The sequence below is a fragment of the Pyrus communis genome, chromosome 15, assembly GCF_963583255.1.
Source record: "Pyrus communis chromosome 15, drPyrComm1.1, whole genome shotgun sequence".
Classification (NCBI taxonomy): domain Eukaryota; kingdom Viridiplantae; phylum Streptophyta; class Magnoliopsida; order Rosales; family Rosaceae; genus Pyrus; species Pyrus communis.
This window is the reverse complement of record NC_084817.1, coordinates 22,912,752-22,938,081: the sequence shown is the minus strand read 5'-3', so window position 1 is coordinate 22,938,081 and position 25,330 is coordinate 22,912,752. Positions and strand designations below refer to the sequence as shown.

At 40.1% G+C, this 25,330-nt stretch overlaps 2 protein-coding genes and 1 pseudogene across 2 annotated transcripts; all 3 read left to right on the top strand.

The window, feature by feature from the left end:
• Positions 1–516: 516 nt before the first annotated feature.
• On the top strand, positions 517–1,872 carry LOC137716897 (3-ketoacyl-CoA synthase 7-like; annotated as a pseudogene).
• Positions 1,873–12,828: 10,956 nt separating this feature from the next.
• Positions 12,829–14,169, top strand: LOC137716865 (3-ketoacyl-CoA synthase 7-like). The gene has a single exon (XM_068456227.1). It carries the CDS (start codon positions 12,829–12,831, stop codon positions 14,167–14,169), a length of 1,341 nt encoding a protein of 446 aa, XP_068312328.1.
• Positions 14,170–16,997: 2,828 nt separating this feature from the next.
• On the top strand, positions 16,998–24,573 carry LOC137717436 (phosphatidylinositol 4-phosphate 5-kinase 8-like). The gene is made up of 10 exons (XM_068456809.1): positions 16,998–17,092; positions 18,211–18,343; positions 18,439–19,506; positions 19,769–19,936; positions 21,207–21,372; positions 21,653–21,763; positions 21,854–22,041; positions 22,936–23,090; positions 23,655–23,823; positions 24,157–24,573. Exons 2-10 carry the CDS (start codon positions 18,327–18,329, stop codon positions 24,434–24,436), a joined length of 2,322 nt encoding a protein of 773 aa, XP_068312910.1. The 5' UTR covers positions 16,998–17,092; positions 18,211–18,326; the 3' UTR covers positions 24,437–24,573.
• Positions 24,574–25,330: the final 757 nt, after the last annotated feature.

The following is a 25,330-nucleotide window of genomic DNA, read 5'->3' as shown; positions in this document are numbered from 1 at the left end:
TGGTTATGGTTTTACACTCCACTCCCAAATCTAAATCCAAAAAAAAAATCGAGGGCTTGCCCATGATTATCAGCCTAGAACACCAAGTCTATTGACTTCTAACGTTGAGAAATACCGAAGCATTTTTATAACAGAATGTTATTGTGACAAAATTTCAAACCTATCAAATGTTGTCGATTGATGATAAGTATATTTGGTACGTCACGTATATTGGGAGTTCTCAAGTTAAAAAGGTCCTCACAATTGTATGATCAAGAAAACTTTGTGATCAAACCAAGTGGAGATTGCCCTTACCCGTAGAATGTAACTATCTAAAGAAGAAAGATAGACAGATTAGGCACTAAGAAGCGAACAATCTTTAGGTCTAATCGTCACAAAAATGATCATTCATGCGTAAAATCTCAGCTTTTTCAACGAAACAAACAACGCACGCGTAAAATCTCAGACACCCTTCACTGCGTACTTAAATTGCATTATATGCGAAAACAAAGCGAACTCCTCGATTAACAAGTCGACATGGAGACCGCATTGTTTCCATCTTTCTCACCTATCACCACAGAATTATCTCCAATCTCCCTCACCCATTTCTTAGCTACAACTGTCTTGATCACTGCCCTAGTTCTCTATTTTCTTTTACGATCCAAGAGTATATACCTTGTCGATTTCACCTGCTACCTGCCTCCTGAGAGCCTGCGGGCTCCAGCTTCGAAATTCATCGAACACATTGAAATATCGGGAATTCATGATAAAGAAAGTGTCAACTTCCAAGCCAAGGTATTGGAAAGATCAGGCATCGGATCGTAGAGTTGCATGCCTGTTACGTACAGTGCATGAGATCCCATCTCATTCTTCATTGGAAGCTACTAGAAAAGAAACTGAACTGGTTCTCTTCACTGTTGTTGAAGACCTTCTTTCCAAACACAACATAAATCCGAAAAGCATTGACATTCTTGTATCGAACTGCAGCCTTTTCTGCCCTACGCCGTCCATTTCATCAATGGTCATTAACAAGTAAAGAGCATCAGCCTCGGTGGAATGGGTTGTAGTGCGGGAATCTTGTCGATAAGTTTGGCTAAAGATCTTCTAAAAGTTCACAAGAATTCATTGGCTTTAGTTCTCAGCATGGAAGCTGTAATTCCCAATGGTTATAATGGTAAAAGAAAATCAATGCTTCTTCCAAACATTTTGTTCCGAATGGGAGGAGCTGCTATCCTACTATCAAATAGGAAACAAGACGAGGGAATAGCTAAGTACGAGCTCCAGCATCTTGTTCGAACCCACATTGGTTCGGATGACCAAGCATACGAATCTGTTTTCCAGCAACCTGATGAAGCAGGACATGTAGGGGTCTCACTGTCGCGGGAACTTGTACATGTGGCCACCAAAGCTCTGAGAATTAACTTATCGGAGTTGGGGCCACTCGTGCTACCATATTCTGAGCAGCTTCGATATGGATTGTCAATGATCCACAAGAAGCTTTGGTTTTTTCCAAAGCAAAAGGCAATTTACGTTCCGAAATTCAACAAGGCTCTCCAGCATTTCTGTATACATGCCGGTGGAAGGGCGGTGATTGATGGAATTGTAGATAGTCTCAAGCTGCAGAAAGAAGATGGAGAAGCTTCAAGGATGACGTTACACAGATTTGGCAACACTTCATCATCTTCGGTGTGGTATGAGCTATGCTACTTGGAGGCAAAAGGAAGGGTGAAGACAGGAAACCGAGTTTGGCAAATTGCGTTTGGAAGTGGCTTCAAGTGTAACAATGCAATCTGGAAATGCATTGCGGATATTGATCGGAAAGAAAGAAATGCATGGTCGGACAGCATCCATTCGTATCCCATTGACGATGATGTCCCAAACGTAACCAAATGACTAAAGGGATAAGTAGTCATAGCTAACAGCTTGTACAGCTGTCATTTATAGATGTAACAGTTTTGTAACTAATCTCTGTATTAGAGACCTAATTATGTGTAATTAGGTACTAAGCTTTGTTAGAGAACTGTATATATATTGAGTTGTAATTCTTACACATTAAGTAATGAAATACAAAGAGTCAGTTTCTTATATGGTATCACCGCCTCTCTGCCTAACCGCTTCTCGATCCTCTTTCTCTTGCGATTTTTTTTTCGATCGATTTGTTCTTCGATCGTTGCTTCCTCGATCTTTGATTTGCTCTTTGATCTTCGATCATGGCGTCTTCGACTTCTTCTCCTGTGCAACCTGAAGTTGTTGCTACTCCTCTTCCTGCGGCTTCTTTCCCCAATTTTACTGGGATGAACCCTAATTCTTCTTCTTCTTCAATTTCCTCTATAACTGTTCAGAATATCAGCTGTATGGTTCCTACGAAGCTCAAGCGTGACAATTATCTTGTCTGGAAAGCTCTATTCGCTCCAATTTTTCGTCGTTACAAACTCACCGGTATTATTGATGGCTCGGAGGTTTGCCCGCCGCCGTTTACTCTTGATGAATCTGGTTGCAGCACTGGCGTTCCAAATCCTGCCTTCGAAACGTGGTATGAGAAAGATCAGAATATCCTGATCTGGTTGAATTCTACTCTCTCTGAGGATATTATTCCGTTCACTGTTGGTGTCACCTCATCTCGCGATCTCTGGTTAAATCTTGAGCATCGATTTGGTGGTGTGTCTGCAGCTCACATTCATCAGCTCCGCACTCGCCTTCACTCCGTTCACAAAGGCGATCTTTCTATCTCCGATTATCTGCAGCGCATCAAAGGTCTTGCTGACTCCTTAATGGCTGCTGGAGCTCCGGTTTCTGATCATGATTTAATTGCTGTCACTCTCAATGGCTTACCTGATGAGTATGAGTCGTTCATTGACTCTCTCATGCTCAGGATTTCTACCACAACTCTGGATGAACTTCATGGCTTGTTGCTTAACAAGGAAGTTTTCATGAATCGCAAGAAGAAAAATATGGCTTCCCCTGCTTCTGAGCCGTTTCAGGCGTTTGCTGCGCAGTCTCAACCTCCTCTCCTTCCTACACCATCCCAGTTCTATCCTTTTCCCCAAGCTTTTGCTGCTCACCAGTCATCTGTGCCATCCAGGTTTCACAACAACAATCGTGGTACTCGTGGAAATTTCTCTCAACGCAATCATCGTGGTAATTTCTCTAAGAACTTCAACAATCGTCCTCAATTCAACAATTATGGTGGACATCGTGGTCAATACAGATCCAATTCTGGCAGTCGTACTGATTTTGGTGGCAACAACTCTGGAAATCGTCCCAATTCTAGTGGTCGCATTTCTTGCCAGATCTGTCATTCATTTGATCATGATGCTCTTGATTGCTATGACCGGATGAATCATTCTTTTGCCGGCAAAATCCCTCCTGCCAAGCTTGCTGCTATGTGTGCTCACACTACCTCTAAGCAATCTGCTCCCACTTGGTTGATGGACTCGGGTGCTACGTCTCATATTGTTAATGACATTTATGCAATTAGGTCTCCACATCCTTATTCTGGCGAAGACAAGGTGTATGTTGGTGATGGTCAAGGTATGGCTATCCATCATACTGGTAACTCTATTGTCACCACTCCACATGCCTCTTTCCGCTTGAATAATATTCTTCATGTTCCCATGATGAAATTCAACTTACTCTCTGCTTATCAATTCTTAAAAGATAACTACTGTTCTTTGACCCTTGATTCTGATGGTTCTGAAATCAAGGATCGCTCTTCGGGGAGGACGCTTTTTAGAGGGCCAGCTACAGACGGATTCTATCCCCTTCAAGGTCTCTCTCCGGCTTCTTCTTCACATACTGCTCTTCTTACCACTAAAGTTTCGTTGAAGACATGGCATCACAGACTTGGTCATCCTTCCTCTGCTATGTTTCGGAAAGTTTTAAATAAGCAGTGTCTTCCCTCCATTGGTGACAAGTCTGTATCTTTTTTTTGCACAGATTGTGCAATAGGCAAAAACCATAAGCTGTCTTTTTCTCCTAGCACTAGTTCTACTTCAACTAGTTTAGAGTTACTCCATTGTGATGTTTGGGGTCCGTCTCCAGTCCTTTCTGTTACTGGTTACAGATTCTACTTGTTGATTGTGGATGATTTTACTAAATACACATGGCTGTTTCCTATGAAAGCTAAATCTGAGGTCTTTTCTCTCTTTGTCATCTTCAAGGCCTATGTTGAGAACTTGATTGGTAATAAAATCAAAATCTTGAGATCTGATTCAGGGGGTGAATTCACCAGTTCTGTGTTCAATTCATTTCTCTCCAGCAATGGCATCTCTCATCAATATAGCTGTCCTCACACTCCTGAACAAAATGGATGTGTTGAACGGAAGCATCGACACCTTACTGAGACTGCAAGAACTCTTTTGGTTTCTTCTCGGGTTCCACACAAATTTTGGGTTGAAGCATTTTCCACTGCTTTGTATCTTATTAATCGGCTGCCTATTTCTCGGTTGGATACATCTCCTTGGGAACTTCTCTTTCGCAAATCTCCCGATTATTCCAAGTTAAAGATTTTTGGCTGCAGCTGCTATCCTTGGCTCAAACCCTATGCTTCCTCGAAACTGGAAGGCAAGAGCCAGCATTGTGTCTTTCTGGGTTACAGTCTTCAGCACAAAGGTTATCGCTGTTTAGATCTCCACTCTCAGCGCCTTTATATTTCTCGGCATGTCCTGTTCAATGAAGACCATTTTCCCTTTCATGATACCAGGCAGCTTTCTCCCTCATCCCTGCCATCCTCCACTGCCTCTGATTCATCTCTTTCCTTCACCCTTCCTTTTCCTAACATTCCCCATCCTTCTGTCTCTCCTTCTACTCTTCAGCACCCTTCAGTCTCTTCTATCCTCTCTTCATCTCAGCCAGTTGCTGCTGCACCCTCCCATATGTCCTCCTCTTCTTCTCCAATTAATCCGTCTTTTCCTCTGCCACCTCATTCTTCTTCCCCTCTTCAGCATTCTATTCCCACTAACTCTCATCCTATGATCACACGGTCTAAAGCAGGAGTTTTCAAACCCAAAGCTCTTTCTGCCACTAAACATCCCCTCAACCTTGATTCCTTTGTGCCTACCACTTACCACCAGGCCTCTAAACATACTCATTAGGTTCAAGCCATGTCCGATGAATTTGCTGCTCTCACAAATACAGGCACTTGGACCTTAGTCCCTTCCTCTCCTCACCACAATATTGTGGGCTGCAAATGGGTGTTCCGGATTAAAAGGAAACCTGATGGCACGATTGATCGGTACAAGGCTCGCCTTGTAGCCAAGGGATTTCACCAGCAAGCCGGTCTTGATTTTACAGAAACCTTCAGTCCTGTTGCCAAACCAGTCACCATTCGCATTTTATTAACCCTTGCTGTCCAAAATGATTGGTTTCTTCATCAGTTGGATATTAGTAATGCGTTTCTTCATGGTTCTCTGAAAGAGGAGGTGTTTATGCAACAACCTCCTGGTTTTGTTGATGCCTCTAAGCCTTCCTTTGTCTGCAAGCTAAATAGATCTCTTTATGGCTTAAGACAAGCTCCTCGGGCCTGGTATGACAAACTTGGTCGCACCTTGCTTTCTCTTGGTTTTGTTAATTCTCAGTCTGATTGCTCTTTGTTTGTGCGCTCTGCTCCTTCTCTGGTGATGGTCTTGGTGTATGTCGATGACATACTTGTTACTGGTCCCGATGCCTCTCAGTGTCAAACTTTTATTCAACAGCTCAGTACCCTGTTTCCTGTTAAGGACTTAGGACCTCTCCATTATTTTCTTGGTCTTGAAGTCCATCGATCCTCTGATGGTATTTTCATGTCTCAGGGCAAATACGCTATGGATCTTCTTATCAAGACAAATATGGAAGGCTGCAAGCCTTGTGCCACTCCTCTTGGTACTACTAAATTAGATCACATTGGAACCCTGCTGCCTGATCCAAAGGAGTACCGGTCCATCGTTGGTGCCCTTCAGTATCTCACCTGGACTCGGCCAGATTTATCCTTTGCTGTGAACCAAGTCTGTCAGTTTCTTCACTGTCCTCGTGACACTCATTTTCAGGCTGTTAAACGCATTCTTCGGTTTCTCAAAGGCACTATTGATCAAGGCATCTGGTTCAAAAAGGGATCTCTGCAGCTCACCGCTTTCTCTGATGCGGATTGGGCTGGCTGTGTTTTTTATCGTCGCTCTACTTCTGGCTATTGTATCTACTTCGGTTCCAATCTTATCAGTTGGAGTGCTAAAAAGCAGCCCACTGTTGCCCGTTCTTCCACTGAGGCCGAATATCGCTCTCTTGCACTTACTGCTGCAGAACTTACATGGATCTGCAAGATTTTCAATGACATTACTTTCCCTCTTTCTCATCCCCCTATACTGTGGTGTGACAATGTTTCTGCAATTTCTTTGGCTTCCAATCCTGTCTTTCATGCGCGCACTAAGCATGTGGAGATCGATTACCATTACATTCGGGAGCTTGTTCTTGCAGGTTTGGTCAAGGTGCTCTATGTCCCCACTGAACACCAGGTTGCAGATATTCATACTAAGTCCTTACCCAAGGCACGATTTCATTTCCTTCAATCCAAGCTTTCTCTGGGTTCTCCTCCGATTAGCTTGAGGGGGTGTAAAGGGATAAGTAGTCATAGCTAACAGCTTGTACAGCTGTCATTTATAGATGTAACAGTTTTGTAACTAATCTCTGTATTAGAGACCTAATTATGTGTAATTAGGTACTAAGCTTTGTTAGAGAACTGTATATATATTGAGTTGTAATTCTTACACATTAAGTAATGAAATACAAAGAGTCAGTTTCTTATAATGACATCCAGTGTAGATGCAACCAATGATAATCTATGCTTATACTTAAAAGAACTCTTCATGTTACCCTAATGAAATCCAATATACTCGCTTTAGCCTTTGTTGCATCACATTTTCAATTCATGAAAAGTTCATCTTTTCGTCCATTGCATCCATCGCACGTCGGACATTGTATTTTTTGGGTAACATGTTTAAAGTTCTTCAGTTCTTACTCTCTTGATAATCATTCGACTGAAGCTCGATAAAATATTTGTTGAGAGAACTTGCCCATGTGACTGGACAGAAGGAATACTGCACATATTCCTTGTCAGACAGCACGCCACCTTTACAGCAGAAGGAACACATGCTCTGATGTGTTGCAGCATGGGCAGGAAGCACGCCCCCTTTTACAACATTTGTTTATTACATGCAATTGTTTAAATGCATGCATGTGTGTAAGTTGTATATATAACAACAACTGCTATTACAGCAGTTTGAATAAGAATACCGAATACAACAAAATATTAAACTTAATATGGTATCAGAGCATAGGCAATCCTTTGCTCTGCTCTGCCTTCACTCTTCCGCTGCTATACTGTGATCTGTTACTGCAGCAACCAGTGCACTGCAAACTGCACACTCGCAGAAGAACATTCACAGCCATTAAGCACAGCCGCAGAGAACAGCCAAGCACAGCCACTGCACAGTGCACACTGCCTGCCGACATGGCAACTGACTCTTCCAGCAAACACACCAAATACGAAGATCCCAGCGATCCTCTTTATCTTCATCACTCTGATCAGCCTGGAGCGATCCTCGTCACACACCCTTTGAATGACGAAAATTACTCCACTTGGAGCCGAGCCATGGTCATGGCCCTCAATGCCAAGAACAAGGAAGGATTCATCAATAGATCCATCAAAAGGCCCGAGTCTGCATCCTCAAGGGAATTCCAACAGTGAACTCGTTGCAACAACCTCGTGAAATCCTGGCTGCTCAACTCTGTCTCGAAAGATATCGGAGCAAGTGTCATCTACAACAATGTTGCAGCTGATATTTGGAATGAGTTGAAGGAACGTTTCTCTCACACAAACAGTGTACATCTCTTCCATATTGAACAAGAGATACATGGAAGTGTTCAAGGAAATTTGAACATTGGTGCATATTATACCAAACTGAAAAGTTTTTGGGATGAACGTGATGCCATGTGCACTCTCCCAACCTGTACATGTGGAGCTGCAAAAGAATTAATGCAGTTTCAGCAAAGTCAGAAAACCATGAAGTTTCTCATGGGCCTCAATGAATCCTACGCTGCGGTTCATGGGCAACTTTTACTTATGGATCCCCTCCCTGTTGTCAACAAAGCTTTCTCACTTATTATTCAAGATGAGAAGCAAAGAACAGTTTCAATACATGCTCCTGGAAGGTCCTCAGTCACCGATACTGCAGCTTTCGCCGTGCGGGATAACATGCGAAACTCTGGTAGGAATTTTTCTCCAAGAAATTCCCATCTAAAATGTGGTCGTTGTGATGCAACTGGACACACTTCAGATACCTGTCGTGCACACCTCAAGTGCGACTACTGTAATTGGAAAGGTCACACCATTGATCAATGCCGCAAACTGAAAAAGGCAAAAGACAACAACAATAAGGGAGATTATCAGGATCGCAGGGGTTCCAATTCCAAGGCTAATCATGTTGATACCCAGCCAACGCCTCCAGCAACATTTTCTTCGTCCTACAACCTCACTTCCGAGCAATATCACAATCTGCTTGCACTCCTTGATAAGAGTCAATCCAACTCCACATCTAATCATGTCGGTACCACCTCTACTATGAATAACTTGTCAGGTAGAGTTTTTTGTGCTTCTGCTCTCAATAAGGGAAATGACTGGATTTTCGATACAGGCGCCACATACCACATGGTCTGCTCACTAAGCTTAATGACCACAAGTGTTCCGGTATACAATCGACAAGTGCACTTACCCAATCATGCACTTGCCGATGTCACACATATTGGCACAGTTCATCTCTCGAATGATCTCACCCTTCACAACGTGCTTTGTGTTCCATCATTTAAACTGAATTTAATTTCTGTCAGCAAACTTACTAATACCTCATCTTGCTTTGTCATCTTCACTGATAAAATGTGTCTACTTCAGGGCCAACGATCGGGGAAGATGATTGGGACGGGAACTGAACGAGAAGGACTCTACTACCTTGATAATGTGATGAAAACCAGGTGCAATTCAGCGTCAATTGTTGCTTCTTCTTCCCAGCTTTGGCATCAACGCCTTGGCCATCTTTCCAACAAGACCTTACGGCATCTCTCTACTTGCATTAAAAATTTGAATTTTTGTAGCATTGATGATTGTTTGATCTGTCCATTAGCCAAACAAACACGTGCTCCTTTTCCTTTGAGTTCTATCACCACAAAGGCTCCTTTTGAGTTAATTCATGTTGACATTTGGGGAGGTTACCATGTTCCCACCATCACAGGGGCACAATATTTCTTAACTATTGTGGATGATTTCTCAAGATGCACATGGGTTTATTTAATGAATCACAAATTAGATGCACGATCTTATCTCATCACTTTCATCCACCTTGTTGAAACACAATTTTCCACACGAGTCAAGGTTCTTCGTAGTGATAACGATCCAGAATTTTTTATGACCCAATTTTTTTCAGATAAGGGGATTCTCCATCAAACAAGTTGTGTCTCTACTCCCCAACAAAATGGGGTAGCAGAGCGCAAACACCGCCACTTACTCAATGTTGCTAGAGCCTTACTCTTTCAATCTCATCTTCCTAAGAAATTTTGGGGTGATGCAATCCTCACTGCCACTTATCTCATAAATCGAACTCCCACTCCTCTTCTTCAAAGCAAATCACCCTATGAAATACTTCACCACAAACAGCCAGCGTATGCACATTTGCGAGTGTTTGGTTGCTTATGTTTTTCTTCCACCCACCACCATCGTCCCACAAAATTTGATGCCAGAGCCACACGGTGTCTTTTTCTTGGGTATCCATATGGCACAAAGGGATATCGAGTTTACAACCTTCACACGGGTAAAATCTTTATCTCCCGTGATGTTATTTTCCATGAACATGTGTTCCCTTTTTCATCTTCTGCTGCAGTTTCACCACTTGTGTTTCCACATACTCAAGATACTGCCTATGATGATCCCATCATTCATCCGTCCATTCTACTGGAGCAGGATTTCGTCGATCCATCCTCTTCTTCGCCGGTGAGTCCTGTTTCGGTTTCAACTCCTTTTCTTTCCACCTCACCACCTCGTCTTAAACGACCCACTCATGCACCTGGTTATCTTCAACAATATCACATCGACATCAACCTCCCTTCTCGGTCCGTCCCTTCATCTCACTCGGCGTTGACCAAAGTACCAGGTACTCCTTACCCTTTGTCTGATGTCCTCACATACGATCGTTTATCTGCTCGACATCGTGCTTTCACCACTTCCATTTCAGCTGCCATCGAACCCAGCTCATTCTCACAGGCTATACGCGACCCTCACTGGCGTTTCGCTATGGAAGAAGAACTGGCAGCCCTTGCTGCGAATAGGACATGGTCTCTGCAACCATTGCCCCCTGGCAAGAAGCCGGTTGGACGTAAATGGGTTTACAAAATCAAATTTCGATCCGATGGATCCATTGAGCGATATAAAGCACGCTTGGTTGCCAAAGGTTATAGCCAAATTGAAGGCTTAGACTATCGAGAGACCTTTGCTCCGGTTGCAAAATTGACTACAGTTCGTCTACTCCTTGCTGTTGCCTCGGTCAAACAATGGCACCTCCACCAGCTTGATGTTAATAACGCTTTCCTCCATGGTGATCTTGAAGAAGATGTCTACATGTCCTTGCCTCCTGGTTTCGGACGAAAGGGGGAGACACGAGTTTGTAAACTTCATAAATCTTTGTATGGGCTTAAGCAAGCCTCTCGTCAATGGTTTATCAAACTCTCTTGTGCTCTTCGAAAGACCGGCTATCAACAATCCAAGGCAGATTATTCATTGTTCGTCCGAAACCATGATGGTAAATTCACTGCCCTCCTTGTCTATGTTGATGATATTATCTTGGCAGGAAATAACATACAAGCAATTGAAGATACCAAGTCTTTTCTTATGAAGCAATTCAAGTTGAAAGACCTTGGCCAATTAAGATATTTCTTGGGCATTGAAATTGCTCGCTCTAGCAAGGGGATCACCCTCTCACAGCGAAAATATGCCCTTGAAATACTTGAGGATGCAGGTCATCTTGGCGCAAAACCAGCCACCTCTCCTATGGAGCAAAACTTATCACTCAGAAAGGACGAAGGACAATGGATTACTGATCCTTCCTATTATCGACGACTTGTTGGGAGACTAATCTACCTGACAATCACGCGCCCTGATTTGGTGTATGCCGTCCATATTCTTAGTCAATTTATGGAGAAGCCTCGAACTCCACACTTGGAGGCAGCCCAGCGAGTCTTACGATACGTTAAGCACACACCAGGGCAAGGTATTTTTCTTTCTGCAAGAAGTCCAATTCAATTGAATGCTTTTTGTGATGCGGATTGGGCCAGATGTCGAGACACACGACGTTCTACCACCGGATACTGTGTATTTCTTGGAGAATCTTTGATCTTCTTTAAAAGCAAGAAACAAAATACTGTGTCACGTTCTAGTGCAGAGGCAGAGTATCGTTCAATGGCAGCAACTTGTTGTGAAGTCACTTGGTTGAAATCTGTTCTACAAGACTTGGGTATCCAACATGAACGTCCAGTCAAGCTATATTGTGATAATCAAGCGGCACTTCACATCGCTTCGAATCCGGTCTTTCACGAAAGAACCAAACACATAGAGATTGACTACCACCTTGTACGAGAAAGGGTTCAAAGTGGAATGATCGAGACATCTCACATCTCAACCATGAAACAACCAGCCGACATCTTCACAAAGCCACTGAGCTTATACCAGTTTACGACTTTGCTTTGCAAGTTAGGAATAATCAACATTCATTCCAAACTTGAGGGGGAGTGTTGAGAGAACTTGCCCATGTGATTGGACAGAAGGAATACTGCACATATTCCTTGTCAGACAGCACGCCACCTTTACAGCAGAAGGAACACATGCTCTGATGTGTTGCAACATGGGCAGGAAGCACGCCCCCTTTTACAACATTTGTTTATTACATGCAATTGTTTAAATGCATGCGTGTGTGTAAGTTGTATATATAACAACAACTGCTATTACAGCAGTTTGAATAAGAATACCGAATACAACAAAATATTAAACTTAATAATATTCAATTTGGAGTGCCAAAATTGCAACCAGTTACAAGTCCATGCCATGTCATTTATATGTTCATGGCTTCACCAAACATTTTTTGATAAAAATTATGATGAGAAATTTTTCTAGGCGTGTTTTTAATACAAATGACAAGAGGCCTAATTAGGAAGTTGTTTTCACTGCTAATATTGCGGAGAGATTTAGTTGATTTCACACAAAATTGTTGTTGTCAAGTTAGAAGGATTCCTAATTGTGTGCACATGAAAACTTTATGACTAAACAAACTAGAGATTGACTTTACCCATGGGATGCTAACATCTACAAAAGAAAGATTGACGATTAACATGGACACTTGGGATGAGGGGTCTCTCTCCGTTTTTATCGACAAAGGTCAGAGAATTCGAATTTGAAATCCAATATAGTTTAGAGAAGTACTAGTAGACAAATAGTTGTATGGCAAAATAAGTCCTAAGGTTGGACTAAAACAATCAAGTGCTATGTTTTTATTGATGGAGGGAGATTAGGGAATTCGAACTTGAAACCTCTTCAGGATGACCCGAAAGGCCGAGCATGTCAACAACTTAATCCCGAATTTGAAAGTAGCGTATACGAAATAATCCAATCCCTAAACAACAATTAAATCCAACCCCATGTAGTCAGTACCCTAAGGCTAATTAGCACAAGTAAAATGCGCTCTGCATGAATCTTAGGTAAGTTGGAAAGAATTTCAGACTTTCTTTCCTACTAATATATAAGCAAACAACATATCAAATCAAATCAAAACAAAACAATTTGAGATGGAGACTGTATTGCTTAGATACATTACAGAATCTCCAATCTCCATCGCACATTTCTTAACCGCGACTGTCCTTATCATTGCGGTTCTCAGTTTCAAATTCAAATCCAAGAGTATATACCTTGTCGACTTCACTTGCTATATGCCTCCCAATAGCTTGCGAATCGCAAAGGAGAGCTACATTGAACACCTTGAAATTTCAAACCTCTTCGACGAAGAAAGCCGAAATTTCCAAATCAAGGTAATGGAAAGATCGGGAATCGGAGAGGAGAGTTGCATGCCTATTACAATCCATGAGTTCCCTCCACATTCTTCTTTAAACGCTACTAGAAAAGAAACCGAAACAGTTCTCTTCTCTGTAGTCGAAGACCTTCTTTCCAAGCACAAAATAAATCCAACAAGCATTGACATCCTTGTCTCAAACTGTAGCCTTTTCTGCCCAACTCCGTCCATTACATCTATGGTCATAAACAAGTTTGGATTCCGTAGCAACATAAAGAGCATCAGCCTCAGCGGAATGGGTTGCAGTGCTGGACTGTTGTCGATAAGTTTGGCTAAAGATCTTCTACTAGTCCACAAGAACTCATTGGCTTTAGTTCTCAGCATGGAAGCTATAACTCCCAATGGTTATATAGGTAGAAGAAAGTCCATGCTTATTCCCAACCTTTTGTTTCGGATGGGAGGAGCTGCTATCCTATTGTCCAGTAGGAAGCAGGACAAGAAAATAGCAAAGTACGAGCTCCAGCATCTTGTCCGAACACACATCGGTTCGGATGATGAAGCATACCAATCTGTCTTCCAGCAACCAGATGAAGATGGTGTTGTAGGGGTTTCACTGTCAAGGGCACTTGTACCTGTCGCCACCAAAGCTTTAAGAATTAACATATCCAAGTTGGGGCCACTCGTGCTGCCATATTCCGAGCAGCTACGATATGTATGGTCAGTAATCCGCAGGAAACTGTTATTTTCACCGCGCCAGAAGGGAACTTATGTGCCGAATTTCAAGAAGGCTCTCCAGCATTTCTGCATCCATGCTGGCGGAAGGGCAGTCGTCGACGGCATAGTAGATAGTCTGAAGCTGGACAAGGAAGATGGAGAAGCTTCAAGGATGACATTACATAGATTTGGCAATACTTCATCGTCTTCAGTTTGGTATGAACTCTGCTACTTGGAGGCAAAAGGAAGGATGAAGAAAGGAAACCGAGTGTGGCAAATAGCCTTCGGAAGTGGCTTCAAGTGTAACAGTGCAATTTGGAAATGCATTTCGGACGTTGATCCATCAGTAAGAAATGCATGGTCCGACAGAATCTATTTGTATCCCGTCGATGAGATCTCAAATTAATCCTTTTGAGATCAATTGTGTCGTAAACTATTTGTATCTGATTACACGCGTCAAACGTTATGTGATAAACCTAATTCAATTCTTTCGCTGTACAAAGGGTCAGCCAAAACCAGTCGAACCCCGGGTTTTTATACACCAAGCAACTAGCTCGAATATGTTGATGGCAATGCCAAGCTTTGACCTCAACCATCAAATTGCACTATTTTTCTCACTAGGATGGAATATACCTGGTGTTTCACAGATTTCAAACTCTTTTATCCTTCTTGCAAGATTTTGAAGCTTTCGAAATCATATGCTGCTTTGAGAGCATCTCCGGAATTTGTTGGCGACCAAAGAAGTGAGAGCTATTCGGTATCGGGTTTCTTGTAGCCGAATCAGCAACAGAACCTTGCCATGGCATCCAGCGTAGCATTTGAAAAAGCATGTCTTCTTCTCAGGGAGTGAAAAATAGTCCCTGTAGAATGCAGGAAGGAAACTGAGAGTGATTTGGAAAGGTCAAAGCTGAAACAGAAGAGGTGAAAAGCTTCCACTGAACATTTTATAGACATTGAAGATTTCATTGCTTATTTAGATTTTTCGTCGCAACTCGGCATATCTATTGACATTGTTTACGCCAGCCCGCGTACCTGAGGGAAAGCGGTAGGGTTTGTTAGCAGCAAAGCAGGGTTTGATATTTCCCCCATGCTAGCAAAAATGTGACCATGACCGATTCCGACTCGTCATTCTTCTAAATATGCACGCGTAGCATCTGATCGTCAGTGCTTCTATAAAAAAAAGTAAGTATAAACATTCTGAAGAAACTTATTGACAAGCACGATATTCACCTGATCAATCTTGCAGCCAGAAGCATCAACTGCCTTCAAAACATCATTTATCAAACTGATATTTCCCAACTTGCATTGTCCTGACCAGGAAAGAAAAAAAATAGTATTGTTACAGCTGTTGTACGGTACGGGAAGAAACAGTAAGGACGAACACAGTTCCTGAAATACAAGATACCGCCACAGTTTCAAAACTAAAGGTTCTCGCATAACCCTGTATGTATGTGTGTAGGTATTTTATGCATCTATGCATGTGTGTAAATACAAAAAAAACACTTATGCACAAGGGGATCATATTCAAAATCTAAGAAAAATCCTGCAAGAATACAGTCACTTATTTTTGTGGAAAAGGGATGCATGTACATGTTACTGTTGGGAGTGAATCCCACATCGGGAGAAATAATAGATCTTGCGTGTACTTAGTAGAATCTCAACTTTCTTCAGTTACTTAAGGTAATTTAAGAGGACCTATCTTGCACATATCATTTATATAAACCAGTGATCTGGCATGAGCGGTCGTACCCAAGAATTAGAGAGTATGGTATTGACTGCCTGTTTGCGTCACATGTTCGTTTTGAAATTGAGTCTCAGGCAAACTCATTTTGATTGATCCGAATTTTTATAAGGGGATGCCTCAAATTGGAGAGCACTATATAAAATGCGTTTACTCTCACGTGTAATTTTTATTTAATAATACATTTTTATATGAAAAAAAAATTGCACATAATAATACATTATTAGATAAGAATATGGTAATAATTTATCTGTTGTATGTAAGTTTTTCCAAACGAATTAAAAGAGTAAATGTTATTCTTACCACAATTTTATACTACATTTCTTTACCATCTTAGGTGGCGGATGAGTTGGACAAGCTACATCATTTAATTTCAATCATTTTATTAATTAAAATACTTAAATAGTCTTAGGTGGAAGAATGAGACTCCTTGTATACCACAATCATCATTTAATTAACAATTTTTTTTTATTAATTATTGATTAAAATTTTGATTAAATGCTAATTAATTTAGATCATTGTCCAACTTATTTGTGGTAAAAAAATATGATAAGAATAACATTATTGAAATTAAAATACAATTGTGAGAGAATCCGGTAAGTTGCAAGTAGAGGCTATTCCACATGGCTTTTAGGCTTAGCGGAAGACTGAAGCGACCAATGGAATCCAATTCCCCACGCGAATCACGACTCGTTTGGTGCGCCGAGACACACCCGATCCGACCCCCTCAGCCCCTAGGTAAACTATACTTTTCGTGGCTGTAAACTTGGTGTGAGTCGGCGGCTGCTTTTAGGATTCTAGATCGGGTACAACGCAGGTACACGCTTTTCCCGTCCTTTCGGGAGATGTTTCACTGTGATCGGAACATGTCATTATATAAACAGTGAGATATATGTGTTAAAAAATTAATAACTTTAAAAATAAAATTTTTCACTATTTATATAAATACATGTGATGTATCACTCGTACTACCATAACATTAGTGGTGCATCATACGTTTTTATATAAATGGTGAAAATTTTTATTTTTTAAATTATTAACTTTTTAACACATATCTTATCATTTATATAATGACAGGTGATGTATTATCTCGTGTACCGTTCACACTGAAAAATCTCTCGTCACTTTCTTTTGGTCTATTTGTCAGCCAATCACATTCCACATGGTCCCATGTGATGATGCGAGCATTTTTGCTCATCACCATTTAGTGTGGTGTATACTCATCACCTTATTTATCATCGTTAGATAAATTTGAATTTTGAGAATCATGTAGTCGATAGGTACAAATCAAATTCATCTAACGGTGATAAATAAGGTAGTGAGCATACACCACACTAAATTTCTCGATAATGCCATGAAGTAGAAGGTGAAAGAAAACAAAGATGTGGGGCCCAATCTACGGTTGCATTACACGTGGCAGGATTCCTTAGCAACGGAACCAAGGCTCTGTTTTTCGGATGTTATTCACCTTCCCCTTGTTTTCCTTGATTCTGCATTCTTCATTCCCAGCTGGCGAAAAAACAGGAAACAGCTTCAAACCAAATGATCACTTATCGGTTCTCGATTCGAGTTTTTCTTCTGGACCCGGGTGAGTTCATGCTGTTCCTCCTTGTTTAACTCACTAATTATTTACTTGTTTGTTTATGCATTTGTATACGTTGAAGCTTGTCGTACATCGGAAACCGGGTTAAATCTCTTTTATATTGAATGGTTCTACTTACCAATACCATTTCACAAGCTTCAAAAATTATGATCACTAGACCGTTTTCATGTTGTAAGATTACTATGAAGGAGACAACGGTTGGCTGTATAATTCGCTGTGTGGGAAAGTGGTAGTTTATATAATTAAAGTTATTTGAAATTTCGTTTCTATCATTTTATAAATTAGTGTCGGATTTGTTGTCAAGGTTTCAGAGATGGTGTAGTGGCCCACTACTAATCAACATCGATATTGCCCCCAACTTATGCAGTCCAATACGTGTGTGGGGTTTTATGCAAAAGACCGTGATGTCATTAGTAGTGGAGCCATTCAATATAAGGGGAAGTTGATTTCGTTAGGTTTCTGATGTGGGACTTTACATGCTTCAACAGTATACAATTAGTACGTGCTGCTACTAGCGTTCGTTAGTAAGAAGTTGCACTCTGTTAGTAGCTTGTTGCAGTTCATTTTTATCCAAAACAATGAATTCATATGGTGATTTTAAGAAAGATATAAGATATATGGTTTTAGCTTCGAAGTAGATGATTAGGACAGTAGACCAATGTTGTGCTTTTACGTTAAATCCTTAGGGTTTGTTGCTTACAAGTTACAATTGTTTGGAATCCGATGTGTGGTAGCTTAATCGTGTTTGCTTTAGACATGTTCACTGATGAATATATGCAGTTCTGAGATTCCTTTCTGAAAGCTACGAGCTATCAAAATTTCTATACATCAGCATTTTAACCTTTTAAGTGTACCTCATAATTTAAGACAAAGAAGTGAATTTATCCCCAACCAGAAGTCACTATTTGTAAATAATATCCTGCAAGATTGGCAACCGTTATACAAATGTGTGATAACCTAAAAGGATCGTGCTTCTTGTCGCTAGTGCAGAAGTAAAATCAGAATCTGGCATCACAAAATGGGAAATATGATCTATGACTTTTTGTTTGATGTATGTGCTTTAATTACTGAGTCCCAAAACCCGCTTGCTGCTTCTATTGTAGATAGTGAAGCTGATTGAAGAGTATTTGTTATACTACTTGATGATCTGTCTATAGTTAGAAAGCCTGTACGAGATGAAGTTTGTGAATGCTAGCTGAGTTAATTATTATATGCTGTCATGGAGTATGCTGTGAGGTAATAATTCTCAGGTTATCTCTTTATCTTCTCTCCTCTGATATATAAACCAAGTTCCATAAATGATATCTTTCTTTTTTTCATATGTTGCATAGCGAGAAAGCCTTCTCATATGGAGATGTCTACGTTGGAAATTTCAAGGGAACTCTGCCTCATGGTAACGGTAAATACACATGGTGTGATGGAACAGTATACGAGGGTGATTGGGAAGAAGGGAAAATGACAGGTAAAGGGAAGCTGATTTGGACATCAGGAGCACAATATGTTGGTGATTTCTCTGGAGGTTACCTTCATGGTTATGGCATTTTTAGTGGACCTGATGGTTCTTTCTACCAGGGTTCCTGGAGGATGAATATTCAGCACGGGATGGGAAAAAAACAGTACAGGAATTCAGATATCTATGAAGGATCATGGAAGGAAGGAGTACAGGAAGGTAGTGGTAGGTATTTGTGGAGTAGTGGGAATACATATACTGGGAGTTGGAAAGGCGGGAAAATGTGTGGAAGAGGGGTCATGAAATGGGAAAATGGTGATCTGTACAATGGCTCTTGGTTAAATGGGTTAAGAGACGGGTGTGGAGTTTACAGGTTTGCTGACGGAGGATATTATTTTGGAACGTGGAGTCGGGGCCTAAAGGATGGAAAAGGAACATTTTATCCAGCAGGAACTAAACATCCGTCCCTAAAGGAGTGGTGCAGCTCTGTAGGATATAGCAGTGACGGATCAAGCTCGTTGTCTCGACATTTGCTAAATTCAACGGAAGGCAACGCTAGACCAACTGTCAAGTGCAGTTTTTCAGAGAAAATATCTATTGGTGGAATTTTAAGAAATTCAAGGCGAAGATCACACAAGGCCATGTCATTAGATAAAAATTGGACCGATCGCTATCCTTCTAGAGATTTTATACGTTATGACTCCTTAAGCTCATTGTCCCAAGCCTCTGAGGATATTGAACATGAGATGCGAGATAATAACACTTCAGTTTATGAGAGAGAATACGTGCAAGGGGTGTTCGTTAGAGAGAGAGAGAGTAATCATACAGAGATATCCCGGAAAAGTAAACAACGAAATAATGTTTCTGTGATGCCAAAGAGTTCATGTATTGACATATTTGGAGCCAACAGAAGCTATTATCTAATGCTTAATTTGCAACTCGGTATCAGGTAAATCGCGTGACCCACACCTTTGTAGTCTTAAATTTTAATACTACGATGTTCACAAAAGTGACGGTTTGATATTCAACATCTGGTTTGCATGTGTGTTCAATCTTCAATGTTTCTGATTTCATGCGTATTCACCGGCACTGATCTCTCAATATCTTACCTGAAGTCTGCTGCCAGTATAAAAATTAAAAATATTGGGCAGATCTGTCTCTGCTGAAGTCATTATTTTACACTTACTAGATATTCTGCTTGAAGCTCACAGGTACACTGTTGGGAAGATCACACCAGTTCCTGTACGTGAAGTTCGACCTTCTGATTTTGGAGATCGAGCCAGAATAAGGATGTATTTCCCTAGAAAGGGTTCTCAGTTTACACCTCCGCATTATTCAGTTGATTTCTATTGGAAAGATTATTGTCCGATGGTCTTCAGGTAATAGTTGTCGTATCCACGTTTCCTAACCTCTGAAAGTGAGTGACATAATGAGCATCGTGCATTTGGATTGTTTGGTTTCTGATCAGTGCATATTTGTCTACATATGTCTCAATGAATGGAAAAATCTTAAAGTCCGATTTGTTATCTTTCATCCAGCACAATACATGAACCATTAACCCATCGGTTTTGGATTAATAGCACAGTACATTTCTTCGCTACAAGTATAGACGGATTTGTCTTATTTTTCCAAGGATGATCTATGAATGATGAATTGAAATATAGACATTTCGGAACCTTGAAAAAAGTTACACAATGGGAACCACAAAAATGTGTGTCAAAATGTGTAAATAAACACACATCTGTCGACCACAACAGTGGTTCTCTTGGCATCTCTCTTTTTTCAATGTTATATAACTGCCTTCTGTCCTGCTCCTATGTTTTTTCTTTACTGTCCATCACCAACACCTGACCACTTTTAAATTTATTTGAGTGAATTACATTGATTTATGGGACTAATGAAAAACAATGTAACTTCCCACTATTTGTAACATAACACTAGCCTCCTCCGTCACAGTGGATTTTAGCAGAGCTTTTAGTACTGGTTTATGCACATGAATAAGGCAACTATAGGATGCTACCTACACTTAATGATTTCCTGGCGTTGGAAGTACCAATTGGCCCTTATATTCGAGCTTGCTTGCACACTTCCAGAATGTAGAATAATTGTCGGGTGTTGGTTCAAGCTCGAATAGGTTAAGCATTTGGGAATAATAGTAACGAACAGTTGAAGATGTTACCTATGGAGGGAGAGTTTGGGTTCCCACATGCGGCTTACTGCTTTGAAATTAAACTATTGTTGGTCCATGTCCTAATAGCTAAGCTCAAGCATTTGGAAGCACTAAAAATAGACTAGCAGATAATAGCTCTATCACAAGAAGGCCTAATCGACTTATTTCCTTTTGGTAATGTGCTTGTTGTACCTGCATTTTACATGGTTGGCCTCCGTAATTGTGATATTTGTGGAGAATCTGCAGATATAGAACTTTAAAAATGACGCTGTTTCTGTTAAATCTGTAAATTTGATTCATTTATATTTTGACTTAATTTCTTGTTTAATTGGACTCATTTTCAAATATGTTCAAGTTAATTGGAGTCATACATTTCTTGACCATATGGACATTGTATGGTTGCAAGTTTATGTTTATGCTGTATCTGCGCAAATAAGCAATTGGATCTCTTTGTGCCTGATGAAACTTTCGCATTTCAGGAATTTAAGGGAGATGTTTAAATTAGATGCAGCAGAGTACATGATGTCCATTTGTGGTGACAATGGTTTACGAGAGATTTCTTCTCCAGGGAAAAGTGGCAGTATTTTCTATATTTCTCATGATGATAGATTTTTCGTCAAAACTTTAAGAAAAACTGAACTGAAGGTTTGAACTCATGCAAACTTCTACGCTCCATACACACACACGATAACTTCTGTGTACTCAAAATTCCTGTTGTGCCAAGCCGTTTAATTACCCTTTATATTCCTTTTGCTTCTTACTCGAACAAAATGATCAATCAGCTCCATGTGAGGACTTAGATTTTGCTTTTCTCTGTTTATTTTATTTCTCGCTTTATCTTCGGCAACTAACTTATCTAGGCCAAGTTTGGGAAGGATGTTGAAAAGAATTATGAATCATTTTCTTTTTCCCAATTCATATGCAGGTTATGCTGAAGATGCTACCTAGATATTATAGCCATGTAGACAAACATGAAAACACTCTCATCACAAAAAAATTTGGGCTCCATCGGATAACGTTAAAAGGTGGAAAAAAGGTATTGAGCTACTTACCACTCTCCCAGATTGCAATTCTGCATTGGATGTCGCCTCAGTTGGTGTGACTTATTCTAATGCATTGTTTTTAGGTACGGTTTATGGTCATGGGGAATATGTTTTGCACTGAATTACGAATTCATCGCCGTTATGATTTGAAGGGTTCAACTATTGGAAGATGTACAGACGAAGATAAAATTGATGAGAATACCACATTGAAAGATCTTGATCTGAAATTTGAATTTCATATGGACAAACTGTTGCGAGGAGAACTTTTTAAGTAAGTCCTTGTGAGTTTTTATTTGTTGCGGTTTTTATAATTTCATTTATTACGTTTTAGAAAAGGTATTAGTGATTACCAGTGAGTGATTTTCATTGCTTAAGCATCCTTCTGGAATAACTTTTTTTTTTTTCCGGTTACAATCTCTCTGGAATAACCTCATTGATCATAAGATTAATAAACTTATGCAATATAACATACTTGGTCCGAGGTCTAATTCTCCAAAACCACTTGCGAGAGAATCTAACCCTTAGATATGTGTCCTGCATTAGTTTCTTCTTCCAGTCCTCTGCATCTTATCTTTGGATTCTGACCTGTAAAGCTTGCCTTGAGGAAGAGCCAAGCCGGTTTGAGGGATATTTCAACCTCACCAGTAAATTTGTATCATGCATCTTGGTACATGGAAACTGTGTAGTCCCTGGAAATCAATTCTTTGCCTTGTTGATTCGTAAGTTAAAATGCTTCAAATCTCCTGTGGTTGATTAGTTTATTTACTTTCAACGTTAAGACAGGAAACGTTTAACATGTTCCAAATGCTATTAGTCAGTTCAATAAGCTTTAAGTCAATTTTAGATTTCCGAACAAAATGGATTTGATATAAGATTTCTCTTACGTTTCTGCAATTTACGTTGTTGTTTTTCATTTATAAGTTATAACACTACTTTCCAGTACTATATTTTGTTCTTCCGGTAACAAGCTTGATATTCTTATGAAGTCTCAACGCTATATGTAGATCTACAATCAATAATACATTGTTTGTTCACATATCGTAGATTTGCTGCTTATCGATTGTGCACATGTCCCCAAAAAGCTAATGTTAATAAGAATTGGCTGATGTAAGCTCTTCCACATTTTAATCATCTCTTGGAATCTTTCCTCCTCTTTGTTTTGCAGACAAATATCAGTAGACTGCAAGTTTCTACAATCTCAGCAAATTATCGATTATAGCCTTCTGTTGGGTCTACATTTTAGAGCTCCCAAGGATCTGAAGGGATTTTCACAACCTCCTGCTACAATGCACAACCATGAGAGTTTACTTGCTGATGATGGTAAGCTTCTCTTTCTGATTACAAATACTTTTCAAATGAACTTGTATTTGTATTACGTATGTTCTGATTTCTTTTCTATTTGGTGATGCGAATGGTTTTCCGATTAATGATTTCTTTCCCTGGAAACAGTAAAGTCATACACTCAGAATAAACGCAGAAAAAGGACTGTAGGAAAAGAAAATCTGAGCACTTAATGACAACTCGGCAGCTGGCCTAGTTCTTATTACAATTTAAAATTCTAGCCAACAGACTTTAGTACTGGTCGACATTTTGGGATTTGGAACATCCTCACGCCACAAAGGGGGTGGAACATGTATCCTTACCATGTTATTGACATCTAGGCGGCCGACTAGTGCCTAGCGACTTTTAGAACCTTGATTTTCATAACTTCGAAATGGCACGCACTTGGAAGAATGAGGAAATGGGAAAGAAACATAATGAAAATGACATCGAATGGAACAATGTTGTCTTTCCCTCCAGCCATGCTTTTAATACCATCCGAATTCCCTTATCTCCTTGCATTTTACGTATTTCATATTTGAACTTATATTCCAATTTGAATAGGTGTGACTTTGCAAGGGGAGCTTTTGATTCCTCCTAAAGGTCTTCAACTGGTAACCCATGAACCTGGCTCTGTCAGTACTGCACCAGGTCCTCACATCAGAGGAAATCCTTTGAAAGCTTATTCTCTCGGTGACAAAGAAGTCGATCTCTTGCTCCCTGGTACAGGAAGGTACTTCTATTATTTGTACTTTACACTTACTATTTGCACTTTTGCGCTCTGATATATTTTGAAGTTTGACGCCGTAAGCATTTGGATCTTCTGTTACCTTGGTATGAGTGAAACGACACCCTAAAAGATTCATGATACGCGGCCTAACCTTCTAATCAACTTTCATCTGGTTTGGATAGTTATGCTTATGCGAGTAAATTAGTAGCACGGTCAAGCGACAGTAATTAGATTGCTGAAAACGTAGAAATTCATTGCTCGAAAACTGTTGTTGGATTCGGTGTTTCATTCATTGTTCGAGGAGCACATAGTTACCGTCAGCTGAATCTTTCTCAGGTTAAGGGTGCAACTAGGCGTAAACATGCCGGCCCGGGCCAAACGTAAGATTGCGCAGGAAGAGGTCGATTCAACAGAAGTAGAACCCTTTGAATTCTACGACGTGGTTCTTTATATGGGAATAATCGACATATTGCAGGAATACAATGCGAAAAAGATACTTGAGCATGCTTACAAATCGTTGAAGTTTGACCCTCAACGCATTTCTGCTGTCGAACCGGAGCTGTACGTTAAGCGTTTCATCAATTTCTTGGAGAAAGTTTTCCCGGACCTGCCGTAACATTTTCTTACCTTCTTTCATGTTCATAGTCACTTGCGTGATCATTTGTTTGTAAAGTTGTACAATCTAAGATTTCAATGTATGAATATCAGTATTGAGTAAATAAAATCTAGAGTAAATTACGTTTTACCTTGAGAATTTATCAATAATAGTCAAAATTTAACACTCAATTTCATAAATGTCATTTTTTATAAATTCTTTCAAATATAACAAAAAAACCACTTAGATAGACCTAAATACCCTTATAATTAAAACCAAATAAACATAAGACATGAGAGGCACATTTTGTGATGTCAAACCAACTGTAAATTTGGAAACAAAAAGAAGTCCTCATATGAAATTGAGAAACTCCATGTCACCAAGAAGAGAAGAAAAGAAAGACTTAAAAGAGGAGAACAAGAAACAACGCGAGCAAAAAATGTCAGGACCGTAGTAGTACTATCGACAAAAATTTTGATGCCAATGAAAATTCAGTGTCCAAAGCTGAAACGGAACAGAAGAGTAGAGGGTCTAGGCTTGGAGGAGTTTGAGTTGCTGCGGACAAAACAAGACCATAAGGAGGTGGTACAGGATACAAAGATCTTCAGGGCTTCCATCTTTCCATTTCAAAACATTGAGTTCCTAGCTCCCCAAATAATTGCCCAACTCAACATCAAAAAGTGGTCGAAATTTGGGGATGATCTGTAAAACACGGACACAGATACAATGATATGATACAACATGACACGGCGATACGAAAAATCTCTAAAAAGTAGGATACGATACGCGATATATAAGACAATTAAATTTATATAATAATAATAAACAAAGTTAAAAATATAATTTAGAACATATTTTGATAACACAAGATCATTCAAATTCAAGTTCATTTGATTTATTGGAGAAGAAAAGTTG

Coding starts and splice junctions, on each gene's coding strand:
- LOC137717436 (XM_068456809.1), top strand. Junction 19,937..21,206: donor TATTGTCCGATGGTCTTCAG/GTAATAGTTGTC, acceptor TTCGCATTTCAG/GAATTTAAGGGAGATGTTTA. Junction 21,764..21,853: donor CGTTAAAAGGTGGAAAAAAG/GTATTGAGCTAC, acceptor CATTGTTTTTAG/GTACGGTTTATGGTCATGGG.
- LOC137716865 (XM_068456227.1), top strand. CDS start 12,829: ATGGAGACTGTATTGCTTAGATACATTACAGAATCTCCAATCTCCATC.